This window comes from Anomalospiza imberbis, chromosome 2 (assembly GCF_031753505.1).
Source record: "Anomalospiza imberbis isolate Cuckoo-Finch-1a 21T00152 chromosome 2, ASM3175350v1, whole genome shotgun sequence".
In the NCBI taxonomy this organism is placed as follows: Eukaryota; Metazoa; Chordata; class Aves; order Passeriformes; family Viduidae; genus Anomalospiza; species Anomalospiza imberbis.
Genome location: NC_089682.1, coordinates 82,731,209 through 82,747,858, shown reverse-complemented (window position 1 = coordinate 82,747,858; position 16,650 = coordinate 82,731,209). Strand labels below are relative to the sequence as shown.

At 37.2% G+C, this 16,650-nt stretch overlaps 1 protein-coding gene across 1 annotated transcript in view; it reads right to left on the bottom strand.

Annotated features, from left to right (window-relative positions):
* Positions 1-4,701: 4,701 nt before the first annotated feature.
* The window catches only part of COG6 (component of oligomeric golgi complex 6), a 55,665-nt gene continuing 43,716 nt past the window's right edge, over positions 4,702-16,650 (bottom strand). The window contains exons 16-19 of the mRNA XM_068182105.1: positions 14,577-14,684; positions 13,112-13,165; positions 10,614-10,693; positions 4,702-7,099 (exon numbers count right to left, since the gene is read on the bottom strand). Of these exons, the coding sequence (XP_068038206.1) occupies positions 6,952-7,099; positions 10,614-10,693; positions 13,112-13,165; positions 14,577-14,684 (390 nt within the window). The 3' untranslated portion in view covers positions 4,702-6,951. The remainder of the gene's footprint in view (positions 7,100-10,613; positions 10,694-13,111; positions 13,166-14,576; positions 14,685-16,650) is intronic.

The following is a 16,650-nucleotide window of genomic DNA, read 5'->3' as shown; positions in this document are numbered from 1 at the left end:
GCCAAGAAGGCCTAGGTAAGGGGATCAACAGAAATTCATGTATTTTATAAAATAACCAAATGGTGCATGAGTGTGTTCAAGTAGAAATTATTACTGAAACCAAAGGGAGCACAGCAAGGATAGAGCATCCTCAGATTCAGAGCCCTTTCCACAAGAAAGTGCTGGCAAGCTGATCTTGGCATTTGCTTGGGTCACTGTCCTGGAAGCCCATGGGGTACCTCAGCTCTGTCTCGCAGTGTTAGCAGGGCTGCTGTGAGAAGACACCCAGTCTGTTCTGCTGGGGTGGACTGGAGCACCAGATCTGAGGCACAGATCTGGTGAGCCTTTCTCTCTGAGCCACAGCTGGGGATGGATCTTCACAGAGATAAAGTTTTGTTCCCACAGTATTTAGGTAAGAGGCAGCAGGACCACCAGATCCAAAGGCAGAAGGGTTGAACTTGCCACTCAGATTACTGACTGCATGGCTGCTGAAGTGAAGGCTTTATTTCACCTACAAAAATCAAGTAGCTTGGTAATTCTCCTGTTCGTTCTTTTCAGCAGAGAAGGAGATGGACAGCCCTATCCCAAGCTGTGAGTTGTACTCAGGACAGAGGTAATGGAGGCAGCAGATAACTGTCCTTTGTGTACAGGGGCAAGTCTCTCCTGCTGAAGTAGGCAGGTGTCCTCAGAGCAAGGTGGGGAAGGGCTGGAAAGGGCAGATCTGCTCTACAGTGGGGCCCTGGGAGCTGGACGTGTGACCAAGGCTTCTCACCTCGGTGTCTGGGAGATCTGAGGTCCTTTGAAACCACTGGATGCAGTAATTCACAATTAGAAATGTTGCACTTGGACAGTTTCTACAACAGAGAGTACAAGGAGAATCAAGAAACTGGGATGATCATGCAAAACTGCTACAGACAACCAGGAAAAGACCATTAAGAATTTCTCCATAACTTGGTCCTTCTAAGGAGCATATTCTGAGACACTTTTAAGGAAGAAGACCTTTAAGAGCTGATCTTTTAAGAGTCCTTCTCTGAAAATGATTCATAAATTCCTATTAAATGTTCATGAGGCTGCCAGGCTACAAACAAGGACACCAGAACACTAAGGAAAAAAGGAAAATATTATAATAAAATATATCTTATCTTCTGACTCTTACCCACTTCTGACTTTCTGATCTTTTAAGGTCAACTGCAGATCCAAAGAATGATCTCATGTCCTGCCTCTACAGTCTGGCACTGCTGCCAGAACCCCTCTCAGAGCCAAGACTCAACAGAGCTTCAGCCCCATGCTCTGCCCCTGCAAAACTTTCCCTCACCCAGCAAAAGGTGCCTGGCTGGCCAGGGACTGGCACAGGATGCACCCAGACTGCTCAATTTTCTTCCCTTTTCACTTTCTCTGTTACTCCTGGAATGTGTTTGCTTATGGTGGAAAAAATGCAGAGGAGAAAGAAACAGCCAGGAACATCACCCTCACTGCTAGCGCTCAGCTCTGGGGTTGGTAGCTTGTGCTAGTATTGGTAGCCAAAAAAGTTGGAGGAGACCCTGATGCCTGGAGCAGGTGAAGCACAGATTAGATTAATTTTTTGGTGTAATAGTTTATTTTTTAATTAAAGAAGAAAAATGTATAATCTGCACAAACTCAGTTAACACAGGCTTGCAGTGAGAGGCAAAATCTGTTTTGTTCAGAAAACTGGCTTGCAATGAGTACAAAATTTTTCACAAACTTTCAAACCCATCTTTTCCTCCCCTTTTTCATTAATGGGCATCTTTTATCCTGTCCTAAGAAACAGCAACTAGACTAATTAGTTTAACAAGTACAACAAATGGTTTTATTGACAAAAAAGAACCCTTTGAAATATACATTACATTCACAGAGGATTAAATTACACCCTATTATCCATTTTCCATAAAATAAAGATTACTTTGATAAATCACAACTAATGTTATTTTTGGCTGATAAGAACTCAGTACTTATTTGTGTGGCTTCTATAAATAGTGTTCTGATTTTTTTTCCTCCCTAAAATAGTCAATGATACAGTCTGCCAGGCATTTTCCTGCAATTTGACAATGCCACATCTGTGAACCAGGCAGCAAGTGAAAGCTTCATTGTCTGAATATGAAACATGCAACAGTCTCTTTCTTTTCTGCCAGCTCCTCTGCAGTAATCTATCAAACACCTTTCAGCCATATCTTGTTCCATCAAGGTTTCCTTATTACTAAAGCAAGCTAGTCAAAACAAACTCCTTTTTTTAAGAGCAAAGCCTTTGTGGTTCATCTTTTCAGTGTATGCAAAATTGGTGTGACAACTGTAGCATGAGGGGGTCATACCCCAATTTAGGCCTTAATGCACACAAGATATGTAAGTAATGTACAAAAGTGTGTATTTTCAGGTGTCAAGGGCTCCTTTGTACTTTGCCCTTCCTTAGCTTTGCACCAGAGGATTCTGCAGATTGCTGGAGATCTACCAGCACCATTTCCAGGTGGATAAACAGTTGGACGAGGACCAAGCCAGGAGCAATGTCCTGTGTTTAGTTCAGATCTGCATTAGCTCTGCACAAAGTGCCTCTTTTACTAAAGGATGGAGATAGTTAGGATATTGGAAAAGGATCTTTGTGTGCCAAGAGATTCACCCACCTTTTGAGCATTTGGTAACAACGTACACCAGGCATGGACATCCCCCCTGGATCACAGCTTGGCCACCTCGCTGGGCAAACAACAGCTTAGCACAGCACAGCACAATGAGCACATTTAAAAACTTCCAAGGAGTTTGATTCTGAAAAACTGAAACTGACTGCTACTGTGTAGTGGATTACCAGAGAGATCTGCCCTGCAACATGAATGGCATTGCCTCTCCAACCCCTCAGGACAAATATCTGAGTTCAAATTATATTAATTTCCCATTTTTTTAAATTCTTTCAAGAAACACATTTGCTCTGTGTTCAACTACCGCTTTGTATGCACTGGCTGACTCAAAGCATCTCATTTTACTCTAAATATTCAAGGGTTAGAATTTGTGCTACAGTTGCTGGATTGGCTTGAAATAAAGTTTGCAAAATTCTTAAGACTGGTAGGGAAAAGATGGAGCAGTTCTGGAAATCTTTACCAAGTAAATTCAACATGAGAGCTGAGTTACACCATTTTTGAAAATCCTCTTAACTTCTCAAACATAACATCAATTAAACATCCATTTGCAGCATCTAACCCTAGCCAGGCCATTTTGGATGGGTGTTCTCATCATTAGCAAATGTCTCTTTTCCCACACTTTCCCTCAGAAGCAGGTGGCAGTGGATTTCAAATAAACCCACACCCATCTCTGTGTTCCTTTCTGGAGGGTGTGTTTTGCTCATGGAAATATGTCTAACCTCTTTGTTTAATTTTCAAAATTTTATAAATGTCCCACCCCCTGGGTTGCCCACAAAGTGATTCAGCAAGGCAAGCAAAGGGATCAAAGAACAGTTACATTTTTTTAAACAAATGGAAAAGTTTAGCAGTTCTGAAATATTTTCCCTCAACACATATTTCAAAACATTAATAAAAATAATTACAGCTGAGTCTAACAGACAAAATGCAGGGCTAGAGTCATAAATCTTAGTGAACAGGGAGGAGCACTCTGAAATGCTGGAAAACAAATAGATTATCACCTTTCCAAACCCCTGCAAGCTTCTCTTTTCCTGTAATAGAAAACAAAAAATCACCATGGCTGGACTGCTGCTTGCTTGCTGTAATTAAAACAACTTTTATATTGTATTTCCTCAGTGGTGTGCACATTTATAAAGCAGGAAGGAGGAAATTGTACATGTAGGAGTGAACACATAGGAATTGCTACCAGCACAGATCAACCACCTTGGGTCCAACCCAAGCCCAACTTCATATCTTGCTGCTTACTGGATACTCTGTGGATGATAAAGTCCTGAGAACTTGATTCCATTTCAGGGACTCATGTATTGGAATCAAACATAAGGTCCTGATGTAACAAATGGAGGAAGATCCAGACCTTGGAGGTCCCAGAGACCCCTTATGTACGTGTCACAGGGCCACACTCCTCCTTGCTTATTCCATCTCCTGCCTCCCATATTTAGCGCTGATTTATGCACAGCTGCTGAACTCTAAAGAGAAGAAACAGACCTGCCCCATCTCATACTGCACAACAGTCAGAGGGCCGGGTGCTTGCCAGAAGATGGGATATGTTGATTCCAAACTCCTTTGGCCCAGAACCCAGCTCTCCCACTTCCCAGGAAAGTGCTCTTTGTACCAGACAACACATCTGTTCTCAGAACAGGGCTGTCAGCATGTCACACACAGTGAGTGCTGCCTACTGTGGGCAGTGTGCAAACCCCTCTCTTTTCCCACCTTCCTCAGTTGCGGCCCAGCACAGAGAGGGGAGTCGCTCTCTCCAGGAAAAGTGATAAGGACCAACAGCAGAAGGGCTGACTGACTCAGCCCAGCCACAGGAGCATCTCTTCAGGCATGGGATGCTCAAGTCAGAGCTGCAGTAACTGGTCTGAAAATGGGCCAGCTACCAACACCCAGAGTAATTTCATTTACTGAAATGCTTATGGATCCTCTAGCTAATCAGCGGACTGCAGCACCAAGGTAATCCTGGGAATTTGTAAAATAAAAGGGTCAGAAACACCAAGATGGAAAAGGCAGGTCATAATCCAATATTTTCCTTCCTACTCATAGCAAGGCAAGGAAGAGAAAATAACAACATGGAAAACAAGTGTCAGTAAGTCAAATATTTTTATTGATGTCCTTTCTTATTAGTGACCATTGGTCATTAACTTTAATTGCACAGACCAAAATTAGCTATTGACTTTAATTTTCCTAAACTACAACTTCTATAGCTCTTGCATTTTTACTAAGAGAAGACTAAATCGTAAGTACGTCTCTACAAGGAATCAAACACAGGAAGCAACTTCTTACAAATCCTCATGCAAGCTACTGATTATTGGAGACTGAGGTTGAGTGTTATTTCAGGAAAAAGTTCACTCTTATGAGTATGCTCATCTCAAGCTAATTTATAGTCCTTTCACAACTGATATAATTTTCATATATTAGATAACAATTACTGGCATATTAAGCAATATTAACATTATTAAACAACAATGAACAGCCGCCTGAAGGTATACTATGGCAATGCAAAATCTGAGTAATAGAAAGAGACTTACCTATTAATTTTCCATTAGAGCTTTTCTAAGCTTCTGGAATTTTTTGTCTTACAGGTCTAGATATTTTAAACAGAATAAATCTAACATTCATATTTACAGAAAGATTTATGCCTGGCCCAAGAACTCCAGGGACACTTACACTTTCTATACCAACAAATTACTCCCATTTGGAAAAGGAGCTATTGCTTTATTGTGGCATTACCACAGAAGCTGCTTTCTGAGTGCACTGAATGTATTTTGTGCAATGAGTCTTCCAAGCGGCTAGAATATATTGCTGCTATTCTTTATGTCTCGCTCTTTTGCAAGCATACACTAAGCTGCAGACTTGGCTGCCACCAAGTATGTATTTTATATGTGGACTATTACTACTAATAAAAGTAAAATAAGTTATTCAATATGAATGACTGCTCCTCTCCCCCTTGATGTACATAAAATAAGCCACATATATTGTGAGACTAAACTTAGGTGACTGTAATAACTCTGTGGCATTCCTACAGTAACAAAGAGAAGAAAAAGTTAAATGCTTCCAACAAAACACTTTGCTTAAATTATCCTTTAAAAACAAATGAACAAAAAAACCTAGTCACAAATCCATTTTACTAACTTTTTGTTTCCTGAAGGTTTCTCTTTAACAGTACTTTCTTAAAGAATAACTACTTTTAAGGAATTTGCAGATAATTACCACAAGACTCAACAGAGAACACATATCCTACTTTCTTATTTTCCTCTTTTCCTGGAAGCAGAAGTTCCCTAAATCATAACTCTGTAATATCAGGGCTTCTACAGAGGGAAGCTTCAGCTTGCACCAAAGGAGGAAAGAAATGAAAGCTTCACTTATGGCTTTCTATGCATTAGGCTGGGACATCTAGACACCCCAGCTTCCCCAAGTCATGTAAACCATGAAAACTTCTTGGTGGATTATGAACTGAGTAAGTACTTGTACTAGAGCAGATGGACTTTTTCTGTACATAAAAACAAACAAAACAAAAATCATGTACATGTGAGGGAGGAATGGCCATACTGTTGTGCAAATCACTTTCCTAACCTACATTGTTACTGGTCCCAGCCTTAGGAGATCAGTATGTTTCAAATGATACAAAGATTCTTATTGAAAACAATTGCACTAAACCAAAATCCTTCCAGTAAAACAGAATTATAAAAATAATTTAAAGCATTAACTTCCAAGTTATATACAAGCATGTAGTTCAAACATTTCTTTTCCTGACAGAGAACACCAGATAACAGATTGCAAAAAAACCACACAAATTTTGCCTCAAAGATTTAATCAACAGGATTTGCAAAAGAGCATCAAATACTCTGAAATGATTTATGAGCTGCAAAGTGATGCATGAGTCATTCAAAGTGTATCAGTTGTATTAAAATTTCAGTTATCGGTGTTTACTGATGGCAGGCTGAGAAAAAGAGTGAGAGAACAGACAATAGAGCAAATAAAAATATTTGTGAGGTCATAACAGACATTAGTTAAACCTGTAGTTCAAAGGATTATGTACAGCAAGGAAAAAAGCTTTTCTCCTTTTTCAAAGAGATTGCACATTGTCAAGGTCCACTTCCATCAGAGAAATAGATTAAAATTATTTTCAATCTATATTCTATTTTCTGGCCTATTGAAAGAATTCAAAGACACAGGAAAGACTAGACTTCTGCCAAGCAGATTAAAGAAAACTGCATTCCTACATATTTTAATTATACAGTTACACATCCAAATTCAAAGCAGAAAAATAATTCAATGCAAATACTCAAGAAATACAGAATTATGGATTCTGATTAATCTGGGGGATGCAAGACTATGAAAGGAGTGCCTGAACTTGATGAGGAGATCTGTGTAGGATGGTTTCTGGATCCTTATATTCATTTGAAGGATCCATCACAGCTGCATATAACTCACTGTAAGCTCTGCAGACGAGTTCTGTTGACTGTTTTATTATCTGCTCTCTAAAAATCAAAACAAAATAACATAATTTGTAACTTGTAGGGAATATAACTGTACTACAAATAAGGAATTGAAGATAAACATTATAAATAAACATTAAAAATTTTTAAAAAGAAGGCTCTTTCTCTTGTTGTATCATACACAGATAAACTCACATATATGACCTGATAACCAAGACAGAATCTTCTTTATTTCTACAGTCAAGAAAAAGGTAATAGAAGGATTTGATTTGCGGACATCAGTTTCCCACCTGCACTCGCCTGTATCTTTTAAAAGACTGATAAACTTAGTGATCTATCTTCTGCCTCCAGTGGCTTCTTATTGTGTTTGTAAATACATACCTTTTTTTCATCTACTAGCAAATATATTCTATTTGCTTTATCTTGACAGCAAGATACCATAATGATTCCATAATCTGACAAAAACTAGTGATAGTGGTCAGAGATTTAAAACACAACCTTTTACCAACAATGCTATGAAGTCTGTGTCCTATTATTTTTTCTGAAGATAAACAAGTAACAATGCAGAGACTGAATGCTAAATTTAACTGGAAAGTTTAGTATTTTTTTAAAGACAACCTAATAATTTTAATCTTCATTGCCCATTGAATCAGTTTACTTTAATCATCATGGTGATGGTGCTTACAGTAGCAGATGAACTTTTATCTATTAGGAAGAGCAGTTACAACTATTTTACGGCCAACCCCATGCAACGGGAACTCCAACGGAAGCTGAAGAAACCAAGGTAACAACAAATCCAGATTCAGCCCGGCTGTAATATGCAGCAGAGAAACAAAGACAACAAAACTGCATCCACTAAAATCAGGGCTGAATTCACAGACTGCTGGGAATTGACAAGTTAAAGAAATTTCAAAGATCAAGTATAAAAATCTTAGTCTTTACAGGAAACATTAAGGAACAGAAGCTATGAGAAAGCAGATTAGAAGACGAAACCCGCATTTTGTTCTGACACACAGTATCCAGTTTTTTTATATACAGCATCAAATGCCAGTACTACTAGGTTATTAGAATACCTGAAAAAAAGACTGCACTTATAATAGCAAATCCAAACCTATTACAAGAGAAATATATTCAGGGTGTTCAGGTAAGACAACTGTCTCTGACCTCAGCTTGGGATCACTAAGGTATCGTAACATGACAATCTTTTATGAAAGCATTGCACACTGAATTTGTGTAGAACTAATGCACCAAATGAATAAATAAAAAAAAAAGTTTGTTAAAATATTCAGAGAATGGAACAGAATCACGTGTTGTTCAATCAAATAATGTCAGTACCATTAATCAGTACATTAGGATTTCAGTTGCCATAACAACATGATACATTTATTACTAACACAAATGGCAGCACTTGCTAAAAATAGTAATTTCAGCATTCAGTTTTTGTGATCCAACACAAATGAAAAGAGCTTTTCAAGACCAACAACCATATGAATATATAGCTTAAGGCTTTTTAAATGAGTGAAGGAATTTGAAAGAAAAGAGCATGCACTGGTAGTGTTGGAAGGATTCACAGTTGCAAAGCTTAAATGATAGTGGCCATGAGTATATAATACGCTGGTCCCTCATCAAAGCATGTGGTCTGATTCTGAGAACCAAAGACCTCATAGGTTAGAGCTCTCAATTATCTGATCTTCAGAAAAATGCCTTCAAAATTGAAAATTCCAACTACTATAGCCAGGGATTAAAAATATAGCACTGGTTAAATGTTTTGCTTGAATTTTGAGAACATTCAGAATTTTCAAGGCTTATTTACTATAAAAAATATTGACTATCCAGACAGTGATTCTACAAGCATCTCTGTAAATGGGTATTTTAATTTCAGAAGGATTGCTTGTGTTTAAAGCTAATTGCCTGAAGGCTAATGGGCTAACTGATTGTTTTTATTCTGAGCAGAACCTTACCTATAGCACTGATTATAGTAGGTTAATAACCTGCCTATTAGCTGAGTTGAAGCAGCTATAGCAATCACCTTACACACCTTCCCTCTTACCACTCAAATGTCCACTGCTGCAAGATGACACAAATTCAGCTTAACATGTGCTGAGAGGTTTAAAAAGCTTATCAATGGGATAAGGCTAAGAGTGCCTACATAACCAGTTTATCTTGGTTCATCTGACAGAAGGATTGATTAAGTTCAAGTAACTTCACTGTGCCAGTCATTATGGTAGCATAAAGTCTTAAAATTGCCTCTGTGTTAGCAATGAAAAGTTGAGGCTTTCAAAATACATTTACTGTCATTATGATTTTTAAATAGACCCACATTTAAGAAAATACATCAAGAGCTAAAATACAGGTTTAATGCCCTGACACTGAGAAGCAGAAGTTGTCATGTCTCAATGACATTACTGGTCAAGCTACCCTGTTTCATCTGTATAGAGAGTAGAGCTCTCCCACAACAGGGTCAGCTCTGCCAGCTGAGCTATGGGAATGGCAAATCTGGCAGAGACACCCAATGCTAACTGAAAAACACCAGCACTCCCTGTGCCCAGCCATGCTCCACCTGTATGGTGTGACACTGGAAGTCTTTGGATGAGGACAACCTGAGCAATGCAGCACAACAACCTGGGAGCTGGATTAGCTGATCAATGTAGGTCCTTTCCAAACGAACTGTCCTATTCAATTCCCAACAATAATTATTTTTCCCCTGACACATAATTTTTTAATTTAAAGATGCTCTACAACCCCACTGAGGACAAAAACCAGTAATGAAACTCCAAATACTGTTGCATTATGTAAAATGTGATGTACTTGTCTCGGTTTCTGGCATATTCGGTTACCTGCATTCTTCACAAAAGTGTGAAAAATAATGTCAAGGAAAGTTTTGATCAGTGCAACATATAATGCTCTGAGTTTAAGTACTACAGAAAGTCTTCATGTGGTTCACATTTAATTGGAAAGAAATTCGTGGCACTTTCCCTAGCCTTGGGGTTCAGTTATATTCAAAAAACAAGGTAAAATATAAAAAATAAAGTTCTTACTTCCATACTTCAAAGAAGAAATCGCTAAAAAAATACATTGGGTGAAAAGTAAAATAATCTCAGCAAAATATTCAATGAGACAGAATGCCAATATTCTACAGCAGAAGACAACAAAGGTAAAAATTCTAGAACTGACAAAGCAGCGGGGATAAAAGAAAACTTGGAGAATTATATATTTCACCTGTCTTTGGAAAGCTTACAAAATAGTTCTAAACCAATTTACAACTAAGTTGACAAAAAACTGCCAACACAGCAGAATACGTTCAAAATGCAATTCACCTTGATGGTGTCTCTAAAATCAAAGGTAACTACTTCAGAAAGTTAAAGAATTAGATACTCCTCATTGCTTGTTCAAAAAGAGGAGAGTCAGAACTCAACTGAATTGTGACCTGAAGGACAATGCAAATATCACCACCACTAATAACTTGAATTCTCATCATGATTCACTAAAACTGAATCAAATTCATCTCTGTGACCATTATTCAGTCATAACAGAAATTCAGAGGCAAGGTACTTACTTCACAGTGGCACTCAGAAGGAAATTCAGCTGGGACATTAACAGACTATCTGGAGCAGACAGATAGCGATCAAACTGAGCCTTTGAGAAGAGAATATGAGACCAACATATTAACGCCTTGCTATTACACAAAAATAGGTAAAACCACAATTTCTGAAAACATCTCTGACATAACTTAATTGTCCAAAACAAATTATTGACTTCAGTACTTCTACCACCAAAATTTTGGTTCTGACTCTAAGGAATATGAGTGGAGGGCAAATAATGAGAATTCAGCTTCTATAATTATTCATCTAAGCTTCCTATGCATCTGGTGCAGGAACTTATACAACACTGAAGATCACACCGAGTCTATTCGATGCAGAGGGAATACAAGACAGCTTCAGAGCTATCTACTATCTATTCTGTCCAAATTAGACATGTTGCTTGATTCTTTTTGAATGTTTCTTTTTACTTTTTGGCAGGGAGTCACTGCTTATGCTAGAAAAATAAAGAGCAAATCCTTCACTTTAGGCTTCTTGAACTGCTTCTAAGCCTACTTCTCTTTCTCACAGAATATAGTGATAAGAAGAGCAGTGCTTTGATGCTAAGAAAAAACATTACTCCTGTCTTCAACAGTCAATCAGAAAAATTGTGGCTGCCCCATTCCTGGCAGTGTTCATGGCCAGGCTGGATGGGATTTTGAGCAACCTGGTCTAGTGGAAAGTACTCCTGGCCCATAGCAGGAAGGTTGGAAGAAGATGGTCCTTAAGGTCTGTTACAACCCAAACCATTCTGTGACTGTGTGGTCAAATGGGTGACTACTGAGAAGATGAATCCAGGTCTTCTCACAGGTGAAAACAGAAGGAATACTGAACACATATTAGACTAAGAAGCATTTTAATTAGACAGTGAGAGGAAAAATTCTTATCAGGAATGTCATCAAACATTGAACAGATTATACAAAAAACCTGTATAATCTCCATCCTTGGAATTACTCACTAAGACAAGGCCCTAAGTAAGTTTATCTAGTGATGGCAACCTTCCTGTTCATTCATTCACTGAATTAATATTCTCAAGCAGGTAAATCCTAAAATCCCCATTGATCCATTGTTTAAAACATAGACAAAAATGAGTAATGAAGTCAAAGTTCTTACAAATTAGTTTTTGGGGGTTTTTTGTCCTGGTTTGGAAAGCAAGGGAGCATTTGCTGAGAGGGGTATGAACTTAACAAGCATTGCATTTGCAAGCACACATGAACAACTTAAAAGGCTGGAACCTGGAAAACTTTCAAGCATAAATGGGAGGCAGTGTATCTGGCTGCAAGTACTCCCCCCTGGTTTAAATTCTGAGAAGCCAATAGATTAGGCTGATAGATGGGATTTATGGAGGTTTGATTTCAGCATACTTGGTTCCATTCTGGTTAAAGTGTGTTCACAGAAGAAGATGTTCAGTAATGAAAAAAATAAAACAGCTGGATTCTTAACTATTCAAGGGAAATTATTATGTACCACCACAGATAACCTAAGTGTTACTTAGGTATGATTTAAAGAGAAGGTCTCCAAGCTGCAGCCTTTAAATTTGTTGTGAGTCTACAAGACTATGATAAATAGAAGATATTTTAAATGCAAAATTCCTAAGTTTTAGTAAGAATGCATGTTGATCTGAGTAAACTACTAAGTGCTCTGTGCCAGAGCTCTGTTCATCCAACCAGCTTGGGAATTGCTGGTTTAAATCCTGAACAGAAAAAAATGGGTTACACATTGGGATGCATTCAACATACAAGTTTTTTTAAAAACCTTTTTAAATCCCCTTTTTTCTCCATGGGTGTGTACATACAGTGCTGTATGAGCAGGCCTTTAGAGTTAAACTTTTAGAATAAAGCTAAACTTGCCTAAGCAAGAAGAGTGAGAGATTATACATTATTGCCTACTGAACTGTGGTATTGCTATCTCTATGCAAAATAGCCTTCACACACTCTAAGAAAAAGTATCAGCTGATGATTTGCTTTAAAATATATTGTAGCTTTCAACTTAAAAAAAACCATAACTGTGACATATACCCAGAATCTAACTTCTGAGTAAAGCTGAACTATTTGCATAAAATCAAAGCCTTAGGACTAAGATTATAAATTATAGCAGAACCTATATTTCAAAGCATAGAGGCAAAAAAAGAAACTTTGGTGATTAAAACTAATTAGAGCTAAGTATTTGCTTTTAGCAATTTAAGACGACTCATGGGACAGCATTCTTGTAAGTAAAGATCTGCATCTCAAGGCTTAGAAAATAATATTCTACTACTACCCTTCAGAAATAATTTATGTATTTATTACTTCAAGTGGTCAAATTACTACAAATGAAGAAAGTATTCCCAGCTATGCAATTCAGCTATTCTTAAAGTGTAGGACTGATTAAATGAATATCTTCTACTACAGATGAATATCTTCTAATCACATAATTAACAGTATTCTTTACCATGTCACAGCATCACCACCATAATATGAAAGTTATAAATGCTTACCATTGCAACCTTCAGGGATACAGAATCCATACTTGACAAATTTGAAAGAGGACCCTAAGAATCAATAAGCAAACAAGGGGATAAAAAAAGGTCATCCTAGCATATAGAAAAAGATAAAATCATAAAGTCTACAATCGGTTCAGTAGTTAATTTTTATTTGGTCCTGCTACAGGATCTTAACTGTTTGGAAACTATCACCATTTCAGTACTGAAATGCTGTTAACAGCTCATTTGTATTCTACCACTCCCTTAAATTAAAAGCTGAAAATACGGAATTCTTAATATGTCCTTTCAAAAGCTTTTCTTCCTTCTTCACCATTAAATAAAGCAAAAAATAGGCTTCCACAAGGTCTAGAATAAAAACTGAACTGCAAACCTGCTACATCCCCTTGGTAATCCGGACGTAAGAGACAACAACCTTGCTCTATCTATCTGATCTTGGACCATGAAGAATTCAGACCTGCTTCTCAATAACCCTTCTGTGTTAGTAGGGCAGTACAATGCACAAATGCTGCTCAACTCCCTAGCACATTCTGCGACAACATCACCTTTGCAGCCAGGCAGCTGTACAGATAGAAATGAAAATTGCTACATCCCCTTAACAACCTGCCCCAGTCAACTTGAAATGGGTTTTAAAACAGGAGCTAGGCTCGTGAATAGAAAACAAAGTTGAGTAATTAATCTGATTATTTATGCATTTATTTATTCATCTTTATACATAAAAATCTGTTTAGGCACTTTATGCAAAATTATTAGCTGAAGAAACAACATAAAGCTCTCCAAGAGAGTTCTGCTTTCTCCAGAAAACACTGTTTTTCACTTCTACAAAAGATCACAAAAGGACATAAGCACAGCTGAAGGGAAGAAGGGCTGTATTAACACCTACCACACTGCAACTGTGCTTCACAAGAAAGGGAGAGCGTGAGCTCTGAATTCCAGTTTTCAGCTCCTCTAAGAAATCTCAAGTTTTCACTTTGAGAATCTCACTGTCTTGGTACTAGAATAGCTACAGCAACAAATAAGGGCGAAAGAAGAAACTATTTCAAACTACTACTAAACTCATCTGCCAGCTTTCCACAGAAGAATAAAAGAAGCAATTACCAAAGGCATGCAGCTATCTATGGACTCCATGCGTGGTGCTATAGGAGGCAATGAAGAAGCTGAATGCTGCTTACATACAAAGCAAGTCTAACATGTCCTAGGTGCCATGGGAGTACTGGTATTCAGACCCAGTGTGTACCAGACAGGACTGTTGCACAACAACCCTGCTAGGCCTGCTGAATACACAGTAAAAAAATCTGTAGCTGCAAGGTGCCTGCGTCTGATAGTCCTGGTCCTACGTGAAAAAACCAACATTACCGAACCTTTGCTTTCAGAGGAAGGTCAATTTGCAAAAACATTAGTGCCAAAATTCTACTAGCTGGCCAGTGTTTGGCACCCCCTCATGTAAATTCTGTAAGCTCACCTGCTCTGGTTTGTGTTGCTGCAGAGCGTTATAAATGTAACTCAGACCAGCTCTCGTTAGCACATAGGAAGCTTGCTCATTTATGAGTGTATCTAAATGAGCGTCAATCTGAAATGTTAAGCATAAGGTATTTATAAAGACTGTATGAGAATATTAAATGTAACAAGTTCTGGGGTTAAAACATCTAGAAACACAAATAATAAACAAAAGAAAACACTAATAAAGAGAGTGATCAACAAACAAGGAAATGCTACAAGTACATACAGCATAATTATTTTATCCATTTACATCTTCCATATTACCAATATTAAAAATGCAGAGAACCAATAACAGAGAATGCAGAGAACCAATAATAAAAATGCAGAGAATTATTTCATGTCTAATAAAAGAACCTATTATTTTGTATCTGTAAATACAACACCACCAAAAATGAAGATTGTAGCCTTGATCTTAAAAATTCCTATATAATTTAATTTTGCTATAATTCCTTGAAAATATGTGATAAAAACCATTCCACTCTTATTGAAAATACTGACAATAACATGGCAATTTTACAATAAACAAGAGACAGTCTTTCATAAGGAAAATAAAACTGAAACTAAGTCATACTCAGAATTGATTTTAAATTCAATACTGATAAACATTTGAAAAAAGTCAACTGAAAGAACAACAGACAATGAAATTAGTTATCTACTTTTTTTAATTATCTTCACATGAAAAAACCTGTAAGACTATTTTAGATTCTTAACAGAATCTTTACTTTGCAGGAAAACCTAATCCCTAAATCCAGTCACAGCAATCATTTTTCAGTTTGAGCAGTCTCAGAAAGATATTTGAGTATATATACATTATTACTTCATTTTTACAGATAACTACCCCACAAATTTTTCTTCCAATCCTAAAGAAAAGAAAAAAAAATATATTGAATTCTAGTAAAAGGTAAGACTCTTTTGCCTAATACTTAAAGAGCTCACCTTTTTACTTCCTAAAATTGTTTGGAATAACACACTTTCCTTTTTAAATCAGAAGGGAAATCTTAGTATTTCAATTTGTACTTTTTAAATGTCTTAGTGCATTCTTTTTCTATAAAAAAATGTTTCTCCTATTAAATATGCCATTCTAACTCCACTTGAATAACCTACTTATGTATAATCTTAAAGATTTTTTCAGTCTGTTCCTGTATTTGTAAAATGTTTGAAGAAAGTAAATGGTATTAAATGTGTAAGCTTCAGCTCTACTACTTTTCTGAAGAATACATCAATTGCAACATTTCCTGTGAAAGGAACTCTGATAAAAGAAATTAGAAATACCTAGACAGTTTGGTGAGGTTGTCTGTTTGTTTGTTTCATAGCTAAAAGGTGCTAGAAATTCTGATTAGGATTAGAAAGTGAAAAATGGCTCTCAGCCAATCCTTGCTGATCTCTTCAAATAAGAATTTGTGACTTTTTTCAAGCCCCCCAGCTCCAAAGGCTCTCCTGAGATATAATGCAGACATACTCATGTAGCAAAATATAAATGGGCCGTGGCCAAGTTTTTGTAGTCAACAGTTTCTAAATTTTGGCTTCCATTTCAAAATTGTACCACTTATGAACTATTATCCCGGGATGTGAGGGGAAACCAAACAAATGAGAAAAGTGAGGCAGAAAGCAGGACTGAAGCAGTAACTTCAGCTACCCAATATTCTAGTACAAAACAGATGATGATCTAACTGTAGATGATGTACTAACTGTATGATGGAAGACAGTCAGCCATTTGGCTGAGCTTTTAATTTCCATTTGCTTCTTTTCATACAGTTTGCAGATAAATATTAGAATGATTAGGATAATGAAAATGTTCATTGGTCTGGGTTTATCTGCAACTAAACCAAACAAACCCAAATCTTTTAATAATTTTTGGTCTGTTTAAAATGAAAGATGCTATCTGCTCATGGTCCCTGATAAGAAGCCCTCTTATCCCATTTCCCCGTTTTTGATAATGTTGTCTTTGGGTTGATTTTAAGATAAATATGTTCACAGCACAACTTACAATGTGCAAAAATCAGTAATAAGTTCATTTTCTTTTGGGGGTGCTAAAG